General features: G+C 47.8%; 1 protein-coding gene across 1 annotated transcript in view; it reads left to right on the forward strand.

Moving 5' to 3' along the window:
• LOC120842316 (corticotropin-releasing factor receptor 1-like) overlaps window positions 1-20,842 on the forward strand; it is a 177,943-nt gene that overhangs the window by 113,473 nt on the left and 43,628 nt on the right. Inside the window, exon 2 of the mRNA XM_040213379.1 lies at window positions 12,823-12,981. Within this exon, the coding sequence (XP_040069313.1) occupies window positions 12,823-12,981 (159 nt within the window). The remainder of the gene's footprint in view (window positions 1-12,822; window positions 12,982-20,842) is intronic.

Raw genomic sequence — 20,842 nt, forward strand, 5'->3', positions numbered from 1 at the left:
CGCGCGCATCACGAGACGAAAACGCGATTGCACATCGCGAAGCCTGACGTTTTCGTCGCGGGATGCGTGGGCCGTGGAGAAATTCCCGGAATTTCTCCCCCGTGTGAATGTGCCTTAACCAGTAACTAGAACCTCCTCCTTCAGCGCGAGCTCGCAGGCTTCTGCAGTGCTTTGTTTGCGCGTGCCTGCGCGTTCATAGTGTCAGCAAGGGCAGAAAGCTCGAGCTGAAGGCAGAGCTTCTAGTCTCGGTATAACGGTGAAGGGAGTATAGTACCGCATGCATGGCATAGCATTTGCTGCACTACTGGCGTTGTCGTGGTCGTCGTAGTCGATTCCGCAGTGCACTTCAATCGACATAAGCGATAGAAAACACAGAATTCTAAGTGGAGAGTAGAAACAAAACTGAAAAAATAAAGTTCTGATGTGAACGCGAGCCATTTCGCGCTGCAAATCGCCAAGCCAAACTTTCTCACCGAAAGACCTCGAACTCTTGGATCCGCCAGCACATACTACCATAGAGGCACTGCGTACACCCGGAACCTTTCCACGCTCGCCGGCTCGCAGCAGTGCATGGTGTGCGTCGGTGCCTGATCTCACTACCGCTCTTGTAGTTCACTCTAGCTGGGCGACTGACCGCCCCCATGTCTGTGTTGTGAGGGCGCGCGCGCACGGGTAGAGACATTGCAAGCTTTCCAAGGCTACGTTCACGCGCACGTTTCACCTGCTCGCACGCATGGGTACCAGTCGGGGCATCATGGTTGCAATTTTTATACTCAGGTTCAGTACGACAGCGACCTCTGGGTAGAGGGTACTCTGGGATTTAGAAGCACTGTCAAGCACGCGCGTTTGTGCAAAACAAGTATCGTTAAAGAAAAGCTACAGAGATTCTTAAAAAAATAGTTAGGGGGAGTTCTGGAGTAGTTTTATTCCGTGAATCTGAAGATTAGGTTTGTTTTCGCTGAAGATGTAACTAAACGCGAGAAAACAAGAAAAATCTCTGACCGGTCGTTACGTCATACTAGGATTTTTCGGCCGTCAAGCTCGTGTTGCTCGTGTGGTGGGCAGCGCGTGCAATTGCAAGCTCGCCAGCTATATTCCCCCGCACTGACATCAGTCGTGACGCCCCTTTTTTTACCTATTCGGAAATAGCGAGAGCGCTCGTGCCTAGCTTTGATAGGCGCTAAAGATGCGTGAGAACGGAGATTAAAAAAACTCTGGATATGACGTTACGCTCCGGGGATGGGGGAGCGACTTCAGCGGTACTTTGAAAATACTTTTCTGCAGACTCTGTGCTAAAAATTTGAAATATATTCTCGATATCCGTGATCCTCGAGGAAAATAAAGACGATCTAAGTGTTTTTTTTTTTTTTTTTTTTTCAGATACAGAACCGCTTCAGTTTCCCTTCAACGCTATGGTTCAGGGGAGCGTGCTCGCGCTTGCGGCTTCGACTTCGCTCGCACTTAAAGCGTAACGTTTATGTAGTTTTACAAACAGCGGCTTCGTATGGAAGATATAAATATTGCGATATGGACTATTCCAGTATCGTATCGAGTGACACGGGTTGTCTGACGCTTTTGTAATTGCTTCCACCGCGTAGTGGGTTATTGACCGCGAGCTAGAGCCAGGCACACTCCGAGGTAATGATTGCAACACGATCCAAGCCAAACATTGACGTAACACCAGCGTTCAACATAGGCTTGGGTGGGGGGCCCGGTTGCTAACAATAATAATAAAAAAAAAGAGAACGTATCGGTGGCTGAGTGTGTTTGCGCATTAATACCTCAAAGTCAACGCCGGCGCCTTCCGCGCCTCCCCCCCCCCCCCCCCCCTTTCCCCCAACGTCATCACTGCTGGCTCGTGGCAGCGTTGCCGCCAGCGCGCGTCGCAGCGTCTCAAAGGATGTGTTACAAATCTTACGCAAGTAAGCTCTCTCTTACGTCAGCGGGTAATACCACGTGACATCGCGAGTAAATGATTCGACCGCGACTCGCGTTTGGAACGGCCGGGATTATCACCTGGATTCTACGCGGATTGGCTTCGTACTAAACTAAAAAAAAAAAAAAAAAAAAAAAAAAACGTGGCAGCGATGGCGGAAAGTAGAAGTCGATCTCTTTTTATCATGGAGAAGGCACTCGAAGAGACGATAAAGGCCGGTTCTCACATGCAGCGAAGCGCTTATGTAGCGCTGCTCACGTGCCGTCAACTGCTTATCGCCGGCCATGAGCAACAGTTTTGACGGTGCGATACAAAGCTGGTGAACGCTCCCGTCAGCACGCGCCCAGCGCGAGGTCAGAGCTACGCTTGTAGCGCTCCGCTGCATGTGTGAACAGGCCTTAAGAGTAACGGATGCGAAGCTTTTCCTTGACGGTGAGGACGCGGTGTTTCCAGAGGTGGCTCCACCACCTCCTTTTGCTCACCTTCCTTTTGTGCTGTATATCAATATCAAAAATACCGACACCTTTTCAGTTAGACATTATTTTTTTTTATTATTATTCAGCACGATCGCTGCAAGTAAAGTCCAGGTGCCCTGAACGCATACGTTCCACGCATCGTGATTTGCACCGATTACGTTATGAGGAAATCACCCCCACAGGGTGTAGCGGTACAGCGTAGGGGGCCTTCTCAACAGTGATGTGTAACTTATGTTCGCTTTGACGCGAATATGATTACAAAATCACGTAGATAATATCCAAACCGTTATATTTCTTGGAGAGGTAGAAGGGGTGGGACTGTCGACTGATCAAATACATCAAATCTTCGAAGCCTTCACTACATGAAAAACGATAGCATCTCATTACACACTCTCTGGGGGGAAAAGTACTCCCACATCACGTCCCGCGTTCGAACATTTTCAGCCTTGAACGTAAGTATAAGGACTTGACTCCAACGCCGGGAACGAGGTCGGAGAAGCTCCTGTTTATGCTCGCACTCTGATAATAACAACAGGTATACCTTCCTGGGGAACGTGCAAGGTCTGGATGTGACGAACAGTCAATTCGTGCGTTGAAAACAGGAAATCGCAATAACCGCACATAAATGGCTGCACCTGTCATTGCATCTGTCATTTCGAACGTCTGCCATGAAAGTCAACAGAACAGAGGAGCTTCGACTGCTGTGGGCACAGAAAGCAGACGACGAGCAGACGTCGAACAGATCACGGGAAGTATTTACTCCATTTGATCCGACGTAACCTTCCGATCAAGGAGGGCAATCTGAGTAATTACTCCTGAGTAAACAACCTGCTTCTAGAGCGCGAGTTCTGACGTCATCGAGTAAGCTCGTGTAAGTTTTTGAAACGCCACGGTACGAAACCTTTACTCTGGAATCGGATCGAGTAAATTTTGGAACAACCACAGAGCGAGCTCGCTGGCTTCCGCAGTGCTTTGGTTGCGCGTGCCTGCTCGTTCACACTTTTGTTAGAAAGGGCAGAAAGCTCGCGCTGAAGGCGGAACTTCTAGTCTCAGCTTAAGGGTGAACGAGGTATAGTGGTAAAATTCGGGGAAAGGGCGCAGGTCTTCCTTTTTGCGTGATATTTCGCCAAACTCACGGGTGCCTTCGCCAGTCAGCGTCTTCCGGGCTCGACGCAGTGTCGACAAATCGACTAAGACTATAAGACGTCCGACTACCAGGGAGAACCACCCGGTTACCATGTGTTGGTGCAAAATAATTTCCATGGACTGACACCATCTCATTCATTGCGGGTCCTAAGCTCGTATTAAAGATGGAAAACTGTTTCGGCGATCACGTAATATCGTAATATCATTTCAAAATATATTGCCTAACGTTTTGCCGTGTCGTAGGGAACTGGAATAAAATAGACAGTCAAATATGGTACTTTAATGTAAGGAGAACACCCCGAGACTGGGAGAAGAAAGGACGAACAAACACGGAGGTCTCACGAAGGACAAACACAGCTGAATTTATATGACAAAAGTTGGTGTCAGGCACGTATCCAGGGGGAGGGGGGGGGGGGGGGGGGGCATGGCGCCCGGCGCTTCTCCCCCCCCGAAATCATCCATTTTGCTGGGGCCTCCTCTCACCCTCCGCGTCATAAAGCATTTTTGCCATAACCGCCCCCCTCCCCCACGAAGCAAAATCCTGGCTACGTGCATGGATGGTGTTGATGTAGCCTTCAAAAACCCATACAAGCCTGATAGAAACGAAGGAACGAAAACCTCTTTCCACAAAAACACAAAAGTGCACCGATCACCGATGGTCTCCAGTCTCAGGGTATTTTTATTATAGACGCTTTCAGCGCGCGCCAGGTTGAGCTGCCATAGCCGACCTTCTCTTGTCTTACGGAGATGCCGAGCCACTGAAGCGGGCGTTCACGAGCCTCCACAAAGGCCTATGCTGGGGAGAAGGACACAGTAACACCTAAAGTGACGATAACCTGTCCTGCTGTGACAATGAAGAAGTGGAGCGAACGGAATCAGAGGAAACGAAAACTGAAGGTCGGTTATGGTGGCGCCCATGCACAGCTGCCTGAAAGCGTCTATATTCCACTACCACCCGATCGTTTTCGCCCTAGCCTCCGCTGAAACAACTCGTATATAGATATATATCAGTAGCTGCAAAACATTCTGTGCATCTGGCACCGCACAGAAACAGTTGTTAAGCATTGCGTTGACACATCGAAATCTTAAAACAGGAGACAAAGTTGTAATTTGTGTAGAACTCAAACTGATTCGCCCGTTTATCATCGCGGAAACGTTGTTCTTCTAAAGCAGCAATCAGACAGAAACGTCAACATTGTAAATCCGCAGCCATGCAGAAGAAGACACGGAGTTTCTATGCAGACATCATGGCAGAATTAATTACCTTCGGACTCGCCTCAAGCATGTTTGAAGCATGTCATCTTTATACATATACACGCTTCAAAACTGTCTGCAGACAGTTTTTTAAAGACCAATTTGACAGGACCGTCATGTAAGAAAGAACCGCGCTTCAGAAAGTGTCCGCAGAATTTCTTTTTTATTATGGTATATTAGCGGTGCGACTCCGATTCTATACTTCTAACGCTTTACGAAGGCGTCCGGTAGCCAGTGCGCAAGGTCTAGTATCTAGGCAACCAAACAATCTAGTCGTCGCACCAGTAAGGGTCCTCGCACGTGTCTTCCTCCGAGCCCCTTTTCGGTCCCGGGATGGCCGGGGGATCTAAATGGAGGCATCGGATGTCTTCAGCGCGTTCTCGTGTTCCTTTCGGGCGGACGCGCCTGCCTTTTCAATACCACGCGCTGCTGGGCGCAAATATTCGCTGCTTTCGCTCGACCCAGCGAGGAAGGCTGATGATTCGGATTTCCCAAGGCATTACCAAACTGCTATTGGTATGGTGCTGACGCGACGACGGGAGAAAAAAAAAGAAAAGAAATACCAGCAGGAAAAGAAAAAAGTGTGAGAAGACGTACTCTTTGGAGGAGCGGAGATGTCTGACACGTGACCGGAAGCACGGAGATGGCTTTTTCTTGAGCCACGTAATAACCTATGTTTTTCTGAGTATGGACACTTCGGCCGTCTTGGTCCTTGAACTCACTTGCTGCAGTTGCTAGTTATGGGAAGCTTTATCTTAAATCGCAGGAAACGGTTTTCCGTACTTCAGAAACGGTAAGATAGTTCGTGACAAAGCGATTCCATATCGCAGGAGCTCCCCGACAATGTGTTTAACACTGAGGAAGTCAAACCTTTCGAATCGTTAAGGAGCTTCGAATGCGCCCTCTATGCGTCAAGCACCAATATAGCGGCACCCACACGTAGAAAGTCGGGGAATGGAGTGCCGATACTTGGAGCGCAGATTATTTAGGGGCCCAAGCGCCCCGAGCTGTTACGGTGGCGCGTTCCAACTCCCGGTGCTTGGGTATACGATGGAAGAAGAAAGAAGTTTCTGAATGAGGTCAGATATATGTCCAAACGTTTCACTCTGGCGGCACACATCATCCTTCGGTTTAGGGCTCCCGCGCAGGCGCGGTCGTGCGCCACGAGGCCTCGAAAACGTGTGCGCGATTAATAACGGTTCCTAGAGGCCATATAGCCCTAGTTCGTCTCAAATGCCGTTTGCCAAAAATACGAGCGAATGTTACACACTTTACTCTATGTCCGAGGCGGTGCCAATCAGACACCTCTCTTTTTTACCAGAGTTCCTTGGGAGCCTTCATCGAGTGGAAAACAGCAGGGGCTAAAGTAATACGCGCATCTGCCACCTTCACATCTACTTCTCTGCCTCCGCCGAGATCGCGGCTTAAACAGTTGTGACATTTCCAGCTATAAATCGAGCCGACAGCACGCATTTGCGGTGAGCACAACAGTGAGGGACACGTCCTAGGCACTTTTTGTCCATAAAGCCCAGTGACGCATAGCGCATAAGTGGTCTGCCGTGCCATTACCAGGCGCGCCTCTCCACGGCGGGCCCTCTAAATCTCACGATGGCCTCCGGGGACCGCTCAAAATGAAGCCCTAAACAGAGCACAATTAGCGGCGTCGATACTTGCGAAAAGCGGCCATTACGCCTCTCCCGTCGGTCATCGGTGCCGCGCCGATACCTCCGGTGCCGAAAGTCCAAATGCGTTTCCCAACGATCCTGTTAACGTCCCTGTCGTTAAGCACGCCGCAGCACGAACGTCGTGCACACTCTCGCTCTAGACAGATCAGTATAGCGTGTCGTCACCACTGAATGCAACCACAGAGCGATTCGCGTTGCCGGGGATGCGTGAATGCTTCCGCGGCAAAGACCGTGTCTGAGAACCCAACCTGGAACCCGAATTCTATACACGTTCCATCGTTGAGGGTGTGCGGCTTTACAGGACCACGATTCCGGAGTGAGAAAGATTGCGGTTAACGTTCGGGGTTCTTTGTGCGGACGTTACCATGTCCGTTACAGCTGTCACAGTCCTCATTTTTGCTTTTATTTTTGATCTTTTTTTTTTTGGTGGCGGTGTAGGCGCCGAATGCCCTCGAATCTTGGTGACGTGTTTGCACTCAAGTAGTCTCCGCAGAAAGGGATTTGTAAACGAAACACTCCCAATTGCTTCTGGAATACTAGTAAAGAGTTTGACATTTGAATTGGCAAAATCTTTTGAGATCTCTTTTGAACTAATAAATACTTTTTTTCCCCTGAAAATATACCCCGCGAAAAGTTTGGAGTGGCAACCGATGTTGGAAACTGAAAGAACTCATTGAAACGACGCGCGCAGCGTCAGTTTATTTGCATCATGCCTCGTTCTAAATAAATGGTGACTCGCGAAGGTTGTTTAATTTTTGAAGAAACAACCCACCTCGCAGTACCTGACTTTTATCGCCGCAGCTAAGCTATAGCCAGCTACTCTAACGGAGTACTGACTGTCAGGTAGCTGATGCTTACGTTTGTTAAGCTAGTTTAGCAGAAGAGGTGGTGATATTAACTGGGGCGCTGCGTGACCGCAACTTCAGTCCCGCCGAACTTTGTCTTCGTGTTTCTTTTTGTTTTAGTTCTAGAGACCTTTCCGTGTTGTCTTTCAGACACGAACGACGTTCATCGAGAAGAGGACCACCGTATCGCCTAAAAACACGTGTGTATAGGCAATTCTTATAATGGCCTTCTGCTCAGTCACTCTCTTCTGTGGAATATTATACCCCGCGCCAGGCGTCCTCGGCCCAGTCGTTCGGCGTTTTTCGCCTGCGTGATAAACAACGGAAATGCCTAAAGTTCTGCATCAGTCGTCGACGCGAAAAGGGAAAGAGGCCCTTCATAACTACACCGCGTGAATCCCCGAAAAACTCTACAAAACAACTTGATATTTGCGGACACTTTAGCCGTACTTTAGCCACTCACGCGCTGACGCCCACGCGGTACCACTGAGAGGTCGTTAAGAAGCCCGGAAGCGCCGATTCGGCGCGTTCCCGCACACTTTGACGCGTCATTTACCGGCCCTTCGTTCATTTATTATGCGCGGCTACGAGGAGGAAACTCCGCAAGGACCAACTAACCCAGCCCCACGGACAACGGCGTCAGCAGGTTTTGTCTGTGCCTCGTTCAGGCGGGAATTGCATTCGGTGTTTTCGTTATTGTTTGCTGTGGTTCTCTCTTCTCGTCCTAAGATCGATCTGTTTTGGCCAACTTCTGTGCGAAACCTGCTTCATAATAGATGTTGGTCATCATTCACTGTATCGTTTTGCCGTTGTTGTTGTTCCTGAGCCGCTTCTTTCTTCCGGCAAGTTCTACAGTCTGGTTCCTTGAGCACTCACCATCACCGGCGTCCTTCGAAGGCGGATGCAAGCTGAGATGCAAATGAGACAAGAAGGGTAGTGCCCCACGCGAATGTTTGTTTGTCCGTCATGCGGTGCGTAGGCTTCGAGCACCGTTGTTATGTCCGTGGGATAGCTTAGCCAACGTCGGAAAGCGGATATTTATTTATTTATTATGTAATATACCTCAAAGTGCCCCGAAGGGCATTTTGTGAGTAGGGATAGAGCAATAAAAAAGTAAAGTTGGCGATTACGCGCTTCGTGCAGAATTTCGCATAGCATTAAGTTATGTCTTCCTGACGAAGGCCGGACTCCGGCCGAAACGTCGAAGAATATATCGTTCTTTTTAGCTGTTTTCACCAAGGGTTTTCTTCGACAGTCGATAAGGAAGGCGAAAACGGGAAAAACTTAAGAATTAATGGGAGCGAACTTACGCCGGACACGAAAAAGAGAAGAACAAACGTCGAGAAAACAGCAGCGAGTGTCGGTGGCAGCAGCAGCAGACGACGGTTCGTTTATGTAACAGCTGGCAATTGCGAGAGAGAAATCAGCGAATCAATCGGCCATACGGCGCTCGGCTTTTAATCTACTTCGCTCGTCATCTCGAATATTCGACCTAGCGACCTGGAATGTTCGGGAGAGAGCAAGGGCGAGGCTGACTAGGCAAGATCATTCTGGCCTCCTTATAATTTACTCTCGGGGTAAGAATGTACGCGAATCTTCTAGATGAACGGTGAAGCTTAACTTCTCGATCATGCACGCGGCAATATATATGAATATCAAACCAATTCAACGTCACTGTGAATGAAACAACATTTCCACATGCACGAAAGGTCACGAAAATTAAGTTCTGTCGTAAAGAATACAGAAAAAAAAAAATAACAGAAGCATTCTCGACATGTACAAAAAGTATATTTCTTCGCACACATATTCAAAATAACAAATCACTAGCTGACTTGAACTTGGTTTTATCTACTGTTTGCTAGGGCTGGGTGCTTTATTGATTAACTTACCGACTAATTAATGAATGCATTAATCGCAATGAACATTTTTAACCAGCTATTTAGTATATTTAACGCTTTCATCACGAAGACGTGGACGATTACGCATGTATAAAGGCAAACTTTAGGTGCAATTTTCACCCACAGTGAACTGTACAGCCAAGATTTGTTACTCAAAATAAGCTGTTAATGCTACACGTGTCTGAGCCGCTTCAACGCCGTGCGAGTGTTCGTTTAGCGCAGCAGAGGCGGTTGTGAACAATTAAAGGGGTTCGCTATTGCCCTGGGATATCAAGGAACCTGTTTGCCTCTGCGGCTCAACTACTACTTTGAGGCTTTGAGTGCTTTTTGGAGATTGGAGCCTATATAAGCAAGATCGCTTGTCAAATTAAATTCAGTTGTGTTTGAGACCTTGCGTTTGTTCGTCCCCTTCTTGCCCCAGGCTCGTGGTTTGAGTCAATAATGTTCAAACATCACTAGCTCGTTTGGGCCTTAACCTTCTGTACGCACCAATGTTGATTTAAAATCCGAAGTTATACATGCCGCCGTTTATCATATAATAAGCAAAGGCAATAAAAAGTTCAATATTGACCTTTTTAAAAAAAATATTTACTATGAATGGGAATAAGCGAAACCAATTAATAGCTTAATTATTCAACTTAAAAGGAACGATTAATCGGATTAAGATTTTTAATTGACGCCAAGCTATAGCCTATTTCTACTATATGTGGGGCAATGTGTTCCACTCAGAATTTTCAAGCTGTAGAGGGCAGTCTTGAAATTGATTTGTACGGCTTTTGGATATTCGAATTTGACGAGAATGGCCGTGTCTAGGAAAAACGCAATAAGGCGAAAGGGGGGGGGGGGGGGGGAGGGGGTTAAGAGTTCTTCTTTGAGGAGGACGCGAAAATAACAAATGTCAACAAATGCAAGACGCGAAATCTTGCGCCTGGTGTCTAATGAAATTAGATTAGCTCTTAGCTTTAGTGCTGTTACGCGCGTGAATGACGACTAATCTTTAAATATAAAACGCGCTTCCTTGTCTTGAAATTTTTTGTCTAGTTTAGGGATGCTTGCACTTATGTACCATACACCGTTTCACGCCCAGTCCGAGTCCAGCCGACGCGACGCGCGGACAGAGTAAATCAGGCAGCGTTCAAAGTGCATCATCACCTAACGCTTCTCGTATCTGCGTTTGATACAAGACTGGACAGTATCGCGATGGAAATGTATCGCGCTAGCATCTCAGAGATAGTTTCGAGTATCTGTATATCTGTATCAATATCTACTCTGATTAATATGGGACTTTGCAGCAGACAACCATCGCAGCTGTTTGTGCGTGCCAAAGTTTAATCAACACGGTAATATGTAGACGGTCATAATGCTTTGGCTGATCAGTGCACAAAAACTAATGCATTCGGACCATAAAGGAAAACAGAAACAAAACGGCTATGACACCACGCGAACGTTCGTTTGTCTGTTTTCAGATGAGCAGTCTTTGAGAAATATTGCCCTGTCCGTGACCCACAGCTTAGCCAGCGTTTCGAAGCCGATTTGTTCGCACTCGCACGCTATAGCCATTGTGACAACTTAACAAAGCGCAGGGCATGATGAGTTGTGGGCATCTTACTGTCACTCTAGGGCCAATGAGATCGCATCATTCGCCGATAAGTATTCAGTAGTTATAGCAACAATTCTTATAGGGCTGATATTTTGTCGTATCATAACAATCATACGATATTTCGAGTGGTAACACACACTTCTAGTACTGTTCGTTTTTATTTGAGATAGGGTGATAAATTATTTATTTATTTTAACCCTAAGGGCATTTTCTGGCATTAGATAAGGGGACCGTAATACAAAGATTGGTACAACTGAACCAAGCGACAACAAGAGGAGGCAATGATAAAAAATAAAGGTACAAAGCAAACATCGAAGGTAGAAAGCGTTTGGTGCAATTTTGCCCTTCAAACATAAGAGATAAAAAAGATGGCGCCCAATAAAAGCATGTGCATTATAAGCAAGAAACTGACAACAACAAATATTGCAGGGATACAAGGCTATTCAAGGTTTAACATATTTAGTGCGAAGACCAAGGACTGATAGTCACTGATGGAGGCAATTTCTTGGGGGAGGCTGTTCCAGTCCGATATAGCAAGCAGTAGTGGAGACTTTTTAAACATGTTGGTTCGTGCAAATATGAGATTATTTTTGAAAGAGTAATCCAAGCGGGGCGAAATATGGTGAGGCGGTAGTAGGATTGACTTCCTAAAAGGCGAGGGACTGTAATACAGTTTATGAATAAATGATAAGCGTGCGATGTGCTTCCTTGTGTGAAGAGGTGGCAAATTAAGTCTAAGTTTAAAACTGCTTACACTTGTGAATCGGGAGTAGTCGCTAGCTATAAATATAGCAGTTTTGTTTTAAATGAATTCAATCTTATCTGCCAGACATGTTTGATGAGGGTGCCAGATGACTGATGCATACTCAAGTTGAGATCTGACAAGGGCAGTGCAGGCAAGAAGGTTTGCATCTAAGTCTGCTTAAAACAGTGTTCGTTTGAGAAAGCCAAGAGTTCGCGACGCTTTGTTCGCAATGTGTTCAATGTGAAGGTTCCACTTTAAGTCCGATAAGAGATGTACGCCAAGATATTTAAAGGATGAGACATTTCCAACGGCGTCACTACCAATGAAGTACGTGTAAGGGGTGAGATGTCGTTTTGAGGTGAACATCATAGCTTTTGTTTTGTGTGTACTTATTTTCATCAGTCAAGTGTCACATCAGATTGAAACTATGTCTAAGTCATCTTGGAAAATTGTATTATCGCGAGGGTCTATAACGGGACGGTAGATGACGCAATCATTCGTGAATAAACGAGCGCAAGATTCGCTGTTAGAGTGAAGATCATTGATGCACATAAGAAAGAGCACAGGGCCCAGTACAGACCCCTGCGGGACACCTGACGTCACGAGGAGAGGGGAGGAGAGGCGTTTGTTCATCACAACTGATTTGGGCTTGTTAGTCAAAACGTTCTTAATTCATTTATCAACACCTGTGGATAAGTTTTGCTTAGCCAGCTTATGTATCAACCGGTTATGTGGTTCGCGATCAAACGCTTTCGCGAAGTCAATTGTTTTGTGTAATTTTAATGAACAGAATGGTTTACGTTTACCCTGAAATTCTACCGACTGCGGAGGTTTTGGTGCCTTGGAATTTATTGAGAATTCGTCAAGCAATCTTTTTTTTTTCGATCTTAATTATTTCCAACTCTGCTGGTGCTTTTTTTTTTTAGCCAGCTGGACATTATGGGGGTGAAGTACAATTGTACAACCGATGAGCTTGCGGAGGGCTCGGCATTCCCCTGACATTCCGTTGGGTTGATCTCCCCCACTACGTCATCAAAGCTTGAGAAGGAGAGACATGCAATAATCGGTTCACAAATTTATCCCTGCATCTACACCACAACAAAGAGGCTTCTGTCTCGGTGGCGTTGCAAGCGAGTATGCTTGCGTAACACTTGTATCAGTATGCGTGTGCAGCGTGCGTCACATTCAAGCCGGATTTGTTTCACGGTTTCATATATGGACCCTCTAATTGTTTCAGGAGCTGCGTCATCTGGCAGACTTTACTGCCGTGCAGTCTGGGATTCCTTCACCTGCTGGCCCCCTGCGCCCGCTGGCAAGGTGCTTCGAAAGCCCTGCGCCGACATCATCGCCTCTTTGGACATAACTCTAGACATGAAACAAGACTCCCTCTCCTCTGGTAAGTTCCCAAGAGTTCCTTGTGGCCGTATTTATAGAAAATGCGTCTTTGATAAAGAACAATGTGAAAGGATATTGCCGTATACTATATATCTATACAATTTTGCAGAATTTTTGCGTATAATTTATTATAAATACGTGTATACTCATAATGTTAAATGCTCGACAAGCACGTTGCACACTGACATCATATCGAGGACACGCATTAGGATGTTGTGTCATAAGGCTGAATTGCAGACTCACAGAACAAATTCAAATTTCTTGTCCCTCCGTGGCGTCACTGTGACCCATGACGAAACAGCGCACAGGGTCACAAAACGCCACAGTCTTCAAAACGTTATTGCAGCTAGTAACGTTGTGTGTGAAGTAGTAGTGCACGTCACATCACGTCACAGAGTCACGTGACCTATTTCGCGAAACATGGCGTAACACGATTCCACAACTTGACACCCTGACGTCGCCTGACCACTGCGCGTGACGTCATGTTGCGTGACGTCGTGTTGCGTGACGTCATGTTGCGTGACGTCACGGTGTGACGTGACATGTGGCAACTGACGTGACCTCACTCGACACCGTGACTCGACTCTGTGACGCTACTTGGTCCCGTCGCACGACGTCAGGTCGCGGGACGTCGCATCGTTAATCAGAGTCGCACCTAAAAAACGTCATGAAAACAAAACGATTCTCTTTTTAATATCGATTTTTCTTATGACCGTTCGATCAATAAATCAAAATAGAGCGGCCATATTTTTTGTCCTTTGAGTGCTGCCAGAGTTGAGATTCTTTACTCTAATGAGACTGAAGTATTTTTTTTTCTTTTTGTCAATCATAACGGACTATAATCAATTATTTAGAAGGGCTGCAAAGTAATGATTGGAGGCGCACCGGCTGAAATTAATATATAAGAAAGTAATTAGTTAGCTTGGAATAATTAATTTTCGAAATATCAGGCTACACATCGTGCCCTTGTCGACCGCCGCAGCCCTACAACGACATCCTGAAGGCGGTTTTTTATTCTGTTCCATCAAAGCTATAGTTAAAAAATATATATATATTGAAAAAAAAAAAAGAAGGCAATCCCAGCACATGTAAACATTTTTCGTTTTCTGAAACATTAGGACATATCTCTCTAATAAAAAAGTAGGATTTGAAAAAAAATAATCAACACCACATAAGATGAAACACCAAGACTATATTTAGCTGCGGGATTCCAATTTCTTTGCGCGTCTGCCCAGTTTTCCTAATGTCCCTATAATTGGTCCATCGTGGTAGCCTGAGCGGTGCTAATCGGGCGGATTTCGAATAACATGTTTTTCATGGTAAAATTAGGTCCGTTTTTCTATACATCTACGTTGATCGTCGGGTAGCCGTCTCTTCTTTTTGTGCTTTGTAGTTTCCTTGAAACTGTGAATGGCACCAAAAGCGTACAGCACGTAACATAAGAAAGCAGAGGGAAGGAAGAAAGGAGATGACCCGATTGAAAAATCTACCAATGGAATCCTGTCGGGCAGTCAGTGTTTCCTAATGGACAGCCAACCGTGCCTGGCTTATACATACGTCAAGCATCTCTGATCGGCCGATAAGCGCAGTCTCCCTGACCGTCAGACTGCGTTTATCGGCTTTCTGGTAGCAGACGGCAACCGCGAAATGCCATCAAGATACTTTGGTGGCGATCCTGATTGCACATCGAATGTCTCTGTCGGCCCGTCAGGAACCCTTGACGTGCGGACAGACGAACAGTCAGGGGATGTAAGGTTTGACGGTACGAGCCTGCGAGTATTACGTCAAGCTATATAATTTCGGGGAAAAGTAAAGTTTCCGCGTTCACGAGCAAACGGTTTTGCTGCAAAAGCGAAACCGCTAGTGCTAGGGAGAAAACAAGCAGGACTTCCGACAATCTTGATCAGAAACCTCGCTGACGACGCCAACGCTTTCGCCCGCGGTGGATTCGTCACTCGTTCGTCGCTGTGACCGCTCATCCTGTCGATCCTGTCTGTAAGCTATGAACGTTTTAGTGGATTTCGTCTTTGACGAAAGGCAGTTCGTCATGAGTGTGGATTACATTAGGAACTTCGACGGACGATTTGAGGACGTTAAATTATACGAAGTTTACCGGGCCGGATATGCGCAAAAAAACATAGGCTACTACAATGCAAAAATATTCTACATGGCAGGAGAGTAGAACGTTAGTACAACGATTGTTGTCTGGAGGCTCCGCGTGAAATACATTAGACGGGCGCACATGCAGCTGAATCATTTTTTAGAGTAGCGCGTGGCCAGAGCCTCGCGCTACGATACTAACAGTACCCAGGCTTTGTCCAAGAGATTTAAGGCCGGTTCAGACACTTGCGTTTGACTGCAAAACCAAAAGCGAGTCACCGGCACATATGTGCTTCGTATGAAGCGTGGAATCCAATTCAAGGAATCAATCATCTTGGTACACAATATAAGTAGCAGGGATGTCCTGCTTTTTTGCAGCCAAACGCAACTGTCTGAACCAGGCTTTAGGTGTTTAGCACTGGCGTGGGTTACTGGTATTACTGCGTTGCCCTATCTTGTTATTATTGTTTAGCCTGCAACACTGGATAGTGAACTTGCGCGTTTACTATAAACCCGCTTAGCTTGCACGGACAAACGTGCAAACGAGTTTGCGTTTTTTTGACAGCATCGCACGCTTTTTTATGAAGTAAGGTATGGGTTGTGGCGCGAGGTTCAGATTGCGAGCGCGTCTCTGGAAAATGCTTCGGGTGCATCTGCGCTCTGCTCAGAACCCGTATTCCTGAGGACGTCGGATGTCATCAGGGCCCGTTTGCTCGAAGCACTAACCGCGGTTAAAGTTAGCCGCAGTACCTAGGAAAGGGATTTTGAAATCACGTGACTGGCTCGGTAGGGATGCGGGGAAAAATGGCGGTGCCCCAGTGAGTGAGCGCCGGTCGCTCTGGAACTATCATATATGTCGTTGTAGCTGCAATATCGGGCGCGTTAGTCAGCAACGAATAATGCAGGAGGCTTTCGCTTTGCCTTACCTCACTTAAACCGGAAAACATAGGCAATGACATCGCTGCATTTTTTAGATAGTGTTTCGATTCTGGGCATTCCTAAGCCTAAATGAACGCGATAATTGTCGGCATGGCAACGTCTTTGGAAAGCGGATTGTTGACAGCACACAAAAGCAGACAGCGTCCCGACAGACTTTTTTCTAAATTGTCCAAGCATCGCGAGGAGAACGCTGGAAGTGTAATTGTACGGTTCACGCGCGCTGGCTTTCCTCTTATAAAAGATTTGAAGTAAAAAATCACAATAAGGCTTTAACGAACGCGCGTGCAAGGCAAAATTTGTTTTATACTTTTTGCTTTAGAACGGTTACTACTGCAGACGCCAGCACGTGCGACGCGTGAAACTACAGTCGTAGCATGCACCTCGGTGCTTGGATAATTTAGAAAAAAAATCTGTTGGGACGCCGTCTGCTTTTGTGTGCTATCAACAATCCGCTTTCCAAAAACGTTGCTATGCCGACAATTATCGCGTTCATTTAGGCTTAGGAGTGCCCAGGATCGAAACACTATCTAAAAAATGAGGCGATGTCATTGTCCATGCTTTGCGGTTTAAGTGAGGTAAGGCAAAGCGAAAGCCTTCTGCACCATTCGTTGCTGACTAACGCGCCCGATATTGCAACCACAACGACATATTAGTTCCAAAGCGAGTGGCGCTCACTCACTGGGGCACCGCCATGTTTCCCCGCATCCCTACCGAGCCAGTCACGTGATCTCAAAATCCCTTTCCTAGGTACTGCGGCTAACTTTAGCCGCGGTTAGTGCTTCGAGCAAACGGGCCCTGATGGACTATCAAGGTGCGTTCCTCCTGGGGACATCCTGGCTGGCGGTCAGTGTCCTAAATTACTTACTTGATGGTGGTGGTGGTGGTGGTACAAACTTTAATTCAGTATGTTCAGTAATGACGCCCCCCGGGTCAGGTCCCCAAGTCCAAGGCCCCGCAGGCCACCGCTACCCGTCTAGCCCGTTCGAGCAGCGCTCGCTGCCGCTCGGGGCGTGAGCTGAGTAGAGCGGCCTCCCAGGAGGTTGTAGTGGGGTTAGGAACGGGCATGAGTCCTACCCCGACAGGGGAAGGACATGCCCAAGTACAGTGGTAGAGGGAGGGTTCAGGGGATTGACAGCCCGGGCGTACACTCCGGTACCTGTCAGGAAAGAATCGATGAAGGTGGAGGAGGTTAGGGAAAGAGTGAGTCTGGAGTTTTCTCCATTCGGAGGCCTCTTGCCTGTTAAGGTCCTTGTGGGTTGGGGGGTACTTTTTGCGCTGCGAGCGGTAGTACTCGGTGACATGATTGAAGGTTTCTAGGTGCTGTGTCTGTGTTTCGCGTTCCTGCTCGTCCTCGCGGCTAGTGTTGTCCCCAACAGTCGTCCCTTCCCTATGCAAAGCCCGGATAGTTAATCCGAGGGCTAGGGCGTCTACGCTCCCGTTGCCGGGGAGGGAGGCATGGCGGGGTGTCCAGACTATCCGGACCAGAGGCAGTCTTGTGTGATCGCGGTTAGATAGAATTTGGTTGCTCCAGGAAGAAAGCAAGTTTCCAGCCCAGGCCCTGCACGCGGCTTGAGAATCAGTTATGATGGTAACGGTGGTATTGCAATCAAATTCTGCTCTATACTGGGTGGTCGATATGGCTAAAGCTATCGCCGCTTCCTCGGCCTCAGCGCAGAATGGAGCGCCCCTCAGGGATGCCGAAGTTCCATTCCTGCCGTCCGAGTCGCACACCGCGATGCATTTGCCACTCGAGGGTGAAGAATCGGTGAAGAATAGGAAGCAGCGTCCGTATAAAGTACGTCAGGGTCTCCGTGGTATCGCCTACGTAGGTACCGGACCCTTGCGAGTCTCCTGCCCCCGTTGACTTGCGGGTGCATGTTCTTGGGGATGGGCATTACCCGAACTCTCGCGGCGATTGCCGGAGGCGCGGGTTTTTGCCCTCCCTCGTCAAGGGAGGATGCCGGAGTCCGATAGCCCAGTCTTCGAAGTAGAGCCCTGCCGGCCTTAGTTCGGCCGAGCCGGGTTCTCTGTCCAATCGACTGTGCGTCAGTCAGCTCCTCTATCGTGTTGTGAAGGCCTAGTTGGAGTAGGCGCTCGGTCGACGTGTGTTGTGGGACGCCGATGGCCGTCTTGACCGCCATGCGAAGACTGGCGTTAAGGGCGTCAATTTCTTTTCGGCGAAAATTTTGGAAGGGCGAGTGGTAGTCTATGCGGCTCACCAGAAGAGCCTGAACTATCCTAATTGTGTCTCCCTCCTTGAGTCCTCTACGTTTGCTGCTGACTCTTCGGATCAAGTGGGCAATCTGTAGGCACTGTTTGCGCAGCATTTGGACAGTAAACGACGCTTTGGCGTCTGTTTGTAGTTGGAGGCCTAGAATTCTGAGTCTTTTTGCGCTCGGTATTGGTTTGCCGTCGATGGAGACAGTAATCTCCTCGTTGATTTTCTGCTTAGCCATACCATGGATCAGAAGCAGTTCCGACTTGTCAGCAGCACAAGACAGTCCGGCCGCTCTGGCGTACTCCTGGGTAGCATCTGCAGCCGTCTGCAGCGCGTCCTGGATCTCTCCGTCCGAGCCGCTCTCGACCCAGACGGTAATGTCGTCGGCATATAGTGAGTGTCGAATTCTCGGGATGTTGTTTATTATCGAGGGGAGCCCCGCCATGGCGATGTTAAAGAGAGTGGGCGAGAGGACCGAGCCCTGAGGGGTTCTTCGACCGGTGAGGAGTATGAGACCGGAGCGTTGGTCTCCTATCCCTAGGGTGGCGATCCTGTCCTTGAGGAACGAACTTACGTACTTGTACGTTCGTCTCCCACATCGGGCACGGGTTAGGCCTTCGAGTATGGTGTCATGCGATACGTTGTCGAAGGCCCCTTGAAGATCCAGAGCCAGTACGGCCCTGGTCTGAGCCGTGCCGGGGTAATCTAGGATGTCCTTCTTGAGTTGCAGAAGAACATCCTGAGTGGAGAGATTCGGTCTAAAGCCGTACATTGAATCAGCGAAGAAGCCAATCGATTCTAGATGCGGTTGGAGTCTACGGAGCACGACGTGTTCCATTAATTTCCCAATACAGGAGGTGAGAGAGATCGGTCTGAGATTTTGGAGTGATAGAGGTTTGCCTGACTTGGGGATTAGCGAAATGTCTGCACGCTTCCACTCTTTGGGGAGCTCCCCAGTGGTCCATACTTGGTTAAAGTATCCAGTCAGTGCTGAGATCGAGTCGTCATCCAGGTTCCTAAGAAACCTGTACGTAACACCATCTTTGCCTGGGGCCGTGTTTCGAGTGATGTTCTGGAGAGCGTTCCGGACCTCCTGCTCGGTTATATCAGCGTCTAGTGGGTGAGGGATATCCCCTTCGTTGTGCGGGTACGATGGGTACTCGAGTCTAGGGCCTGCGGCGATATACCGCTCTATTAGAGTTTCCCAGAGCCGGTCTCCCTCCTCTCTGGGCAGGGAGTGCAGAAGTTTTATCAGTGCTTTGCTCGATTCGACTTTGGTTTTGGTCGGATCGAGAAGGGTACGAAGTAGGCTCCAGGTCTGCTTTGTGCCTAGGGTACCCTGGTATATGGCACGCAATCTCTACTTCATGAAGAAAGATTCGAACGGTAAAAAAAGCGACAAATATAAATCTAAAGAAAATAACAATGAAACTCGGAATCACTGGAGAATCGACGTTTGTGTATGGAAGTTTATGTGGTGTGCTTTCTTTCTTGATCAGCCTCCTTTTGAATGTGGAAACGCTGACACCCCGAGTTCTGTAGACAACATTTTTTTTTCTAGGCTTTAGAGCCACCTATCGCAAAGTGGTTCGAACTGGAAGTACTGTGCACTGGTCCCTTCCTACCTGTAAAGTGTGCACCTCCCACGATGAGTGGTATTATCTGACAGCCTTTGACGGTCAAAGCCAGTTCCCATTTAGTTACGCCGCCCAAACTAAATTTCCACCTGGTTTCGCTATGCCAACTCTTTTTGTTATAATAAGTGTCGTGCCAATTGACGGTCATGTCAAAGTACCTGTGCGCCGAAAATCAGCACCTCGCATAACAGGTTATTACACAACAGCTGACCGCAAAAGCCCTTGGCGGCCAAACCGTGTGTTGGCCGACAACTTTGTATTTCTCGGCTTTGGAACCACCTTTCGTAAAGTTGTTTCAATTGGAAGTATAGTCCCTAGTCCCTTCCTACCTCTAAAGTCTCCAACTCGCCCGACCAGTGGTATTCTCTTGACAGCCTTTTCATGGTCAAAACCGGTTCCCATTGGGTTACCCCGCCCAAACCAAATTTTGTTTGGTTTCCCTATGCCACTTTTTTTTGTATAATAAGTGCTGTGTCATGTTACTGTCAAGTCCAAGCACCTGTGTGCCCAAATCTGCACTTTGCACAGCCCGCTATAACATAACATTTTGGGTCCAATATTGGATATCCCGCACAGCTTTATTTATTTATTCGTTAGAAACATAACTTTCCCACCTGTTGTCTTAAAGAAACTTGGCACTCCAGCAGTCCTAGGTTTACAGCGACGAGCGAAATAAATTTCCGGCCGTCTTGTTTTTCGGAAAATTGCTCCAACTCCTTTTTCGGCCGCAACTAGAGAAATCACCCCTAATAACGACTCAAACTTAATATATAAGAAGTAGAGAACAGCTAAATGCCCTTCTGCCCCAGCACTCATGCAACGTCATCCTGAACTTATCGGCTCAAAAAGCAAAAGTTTCGTCCGTGCGCGCTTCCGCCGCCACAGCGTGGCATGCAAAAAGACGCCGCAGGCTGCTGAACGCGCCTCACAGTCGAACGCCAGCTCCTCCGTTAGCGGCGCTGCGCGCG

The sequence above is a fragment of the Ixodes scapularis genome, unplaced genomic scaffold (genome assembly GCF_016920785.2).
Source record: "Ixodes scapularis isolate PalLabHiFi unplaced genomic scaffold, ASM1692078v2 PGA_scaffold13__105_contigs__length_92229423, whole genome shotgun sequence".
Lineage (NCBI taxonomy): Eukaryota > Metazoa > Arthropoda > Arachnida > Ixodida > Ixodidae > Ixodes > Ixodes scapularis.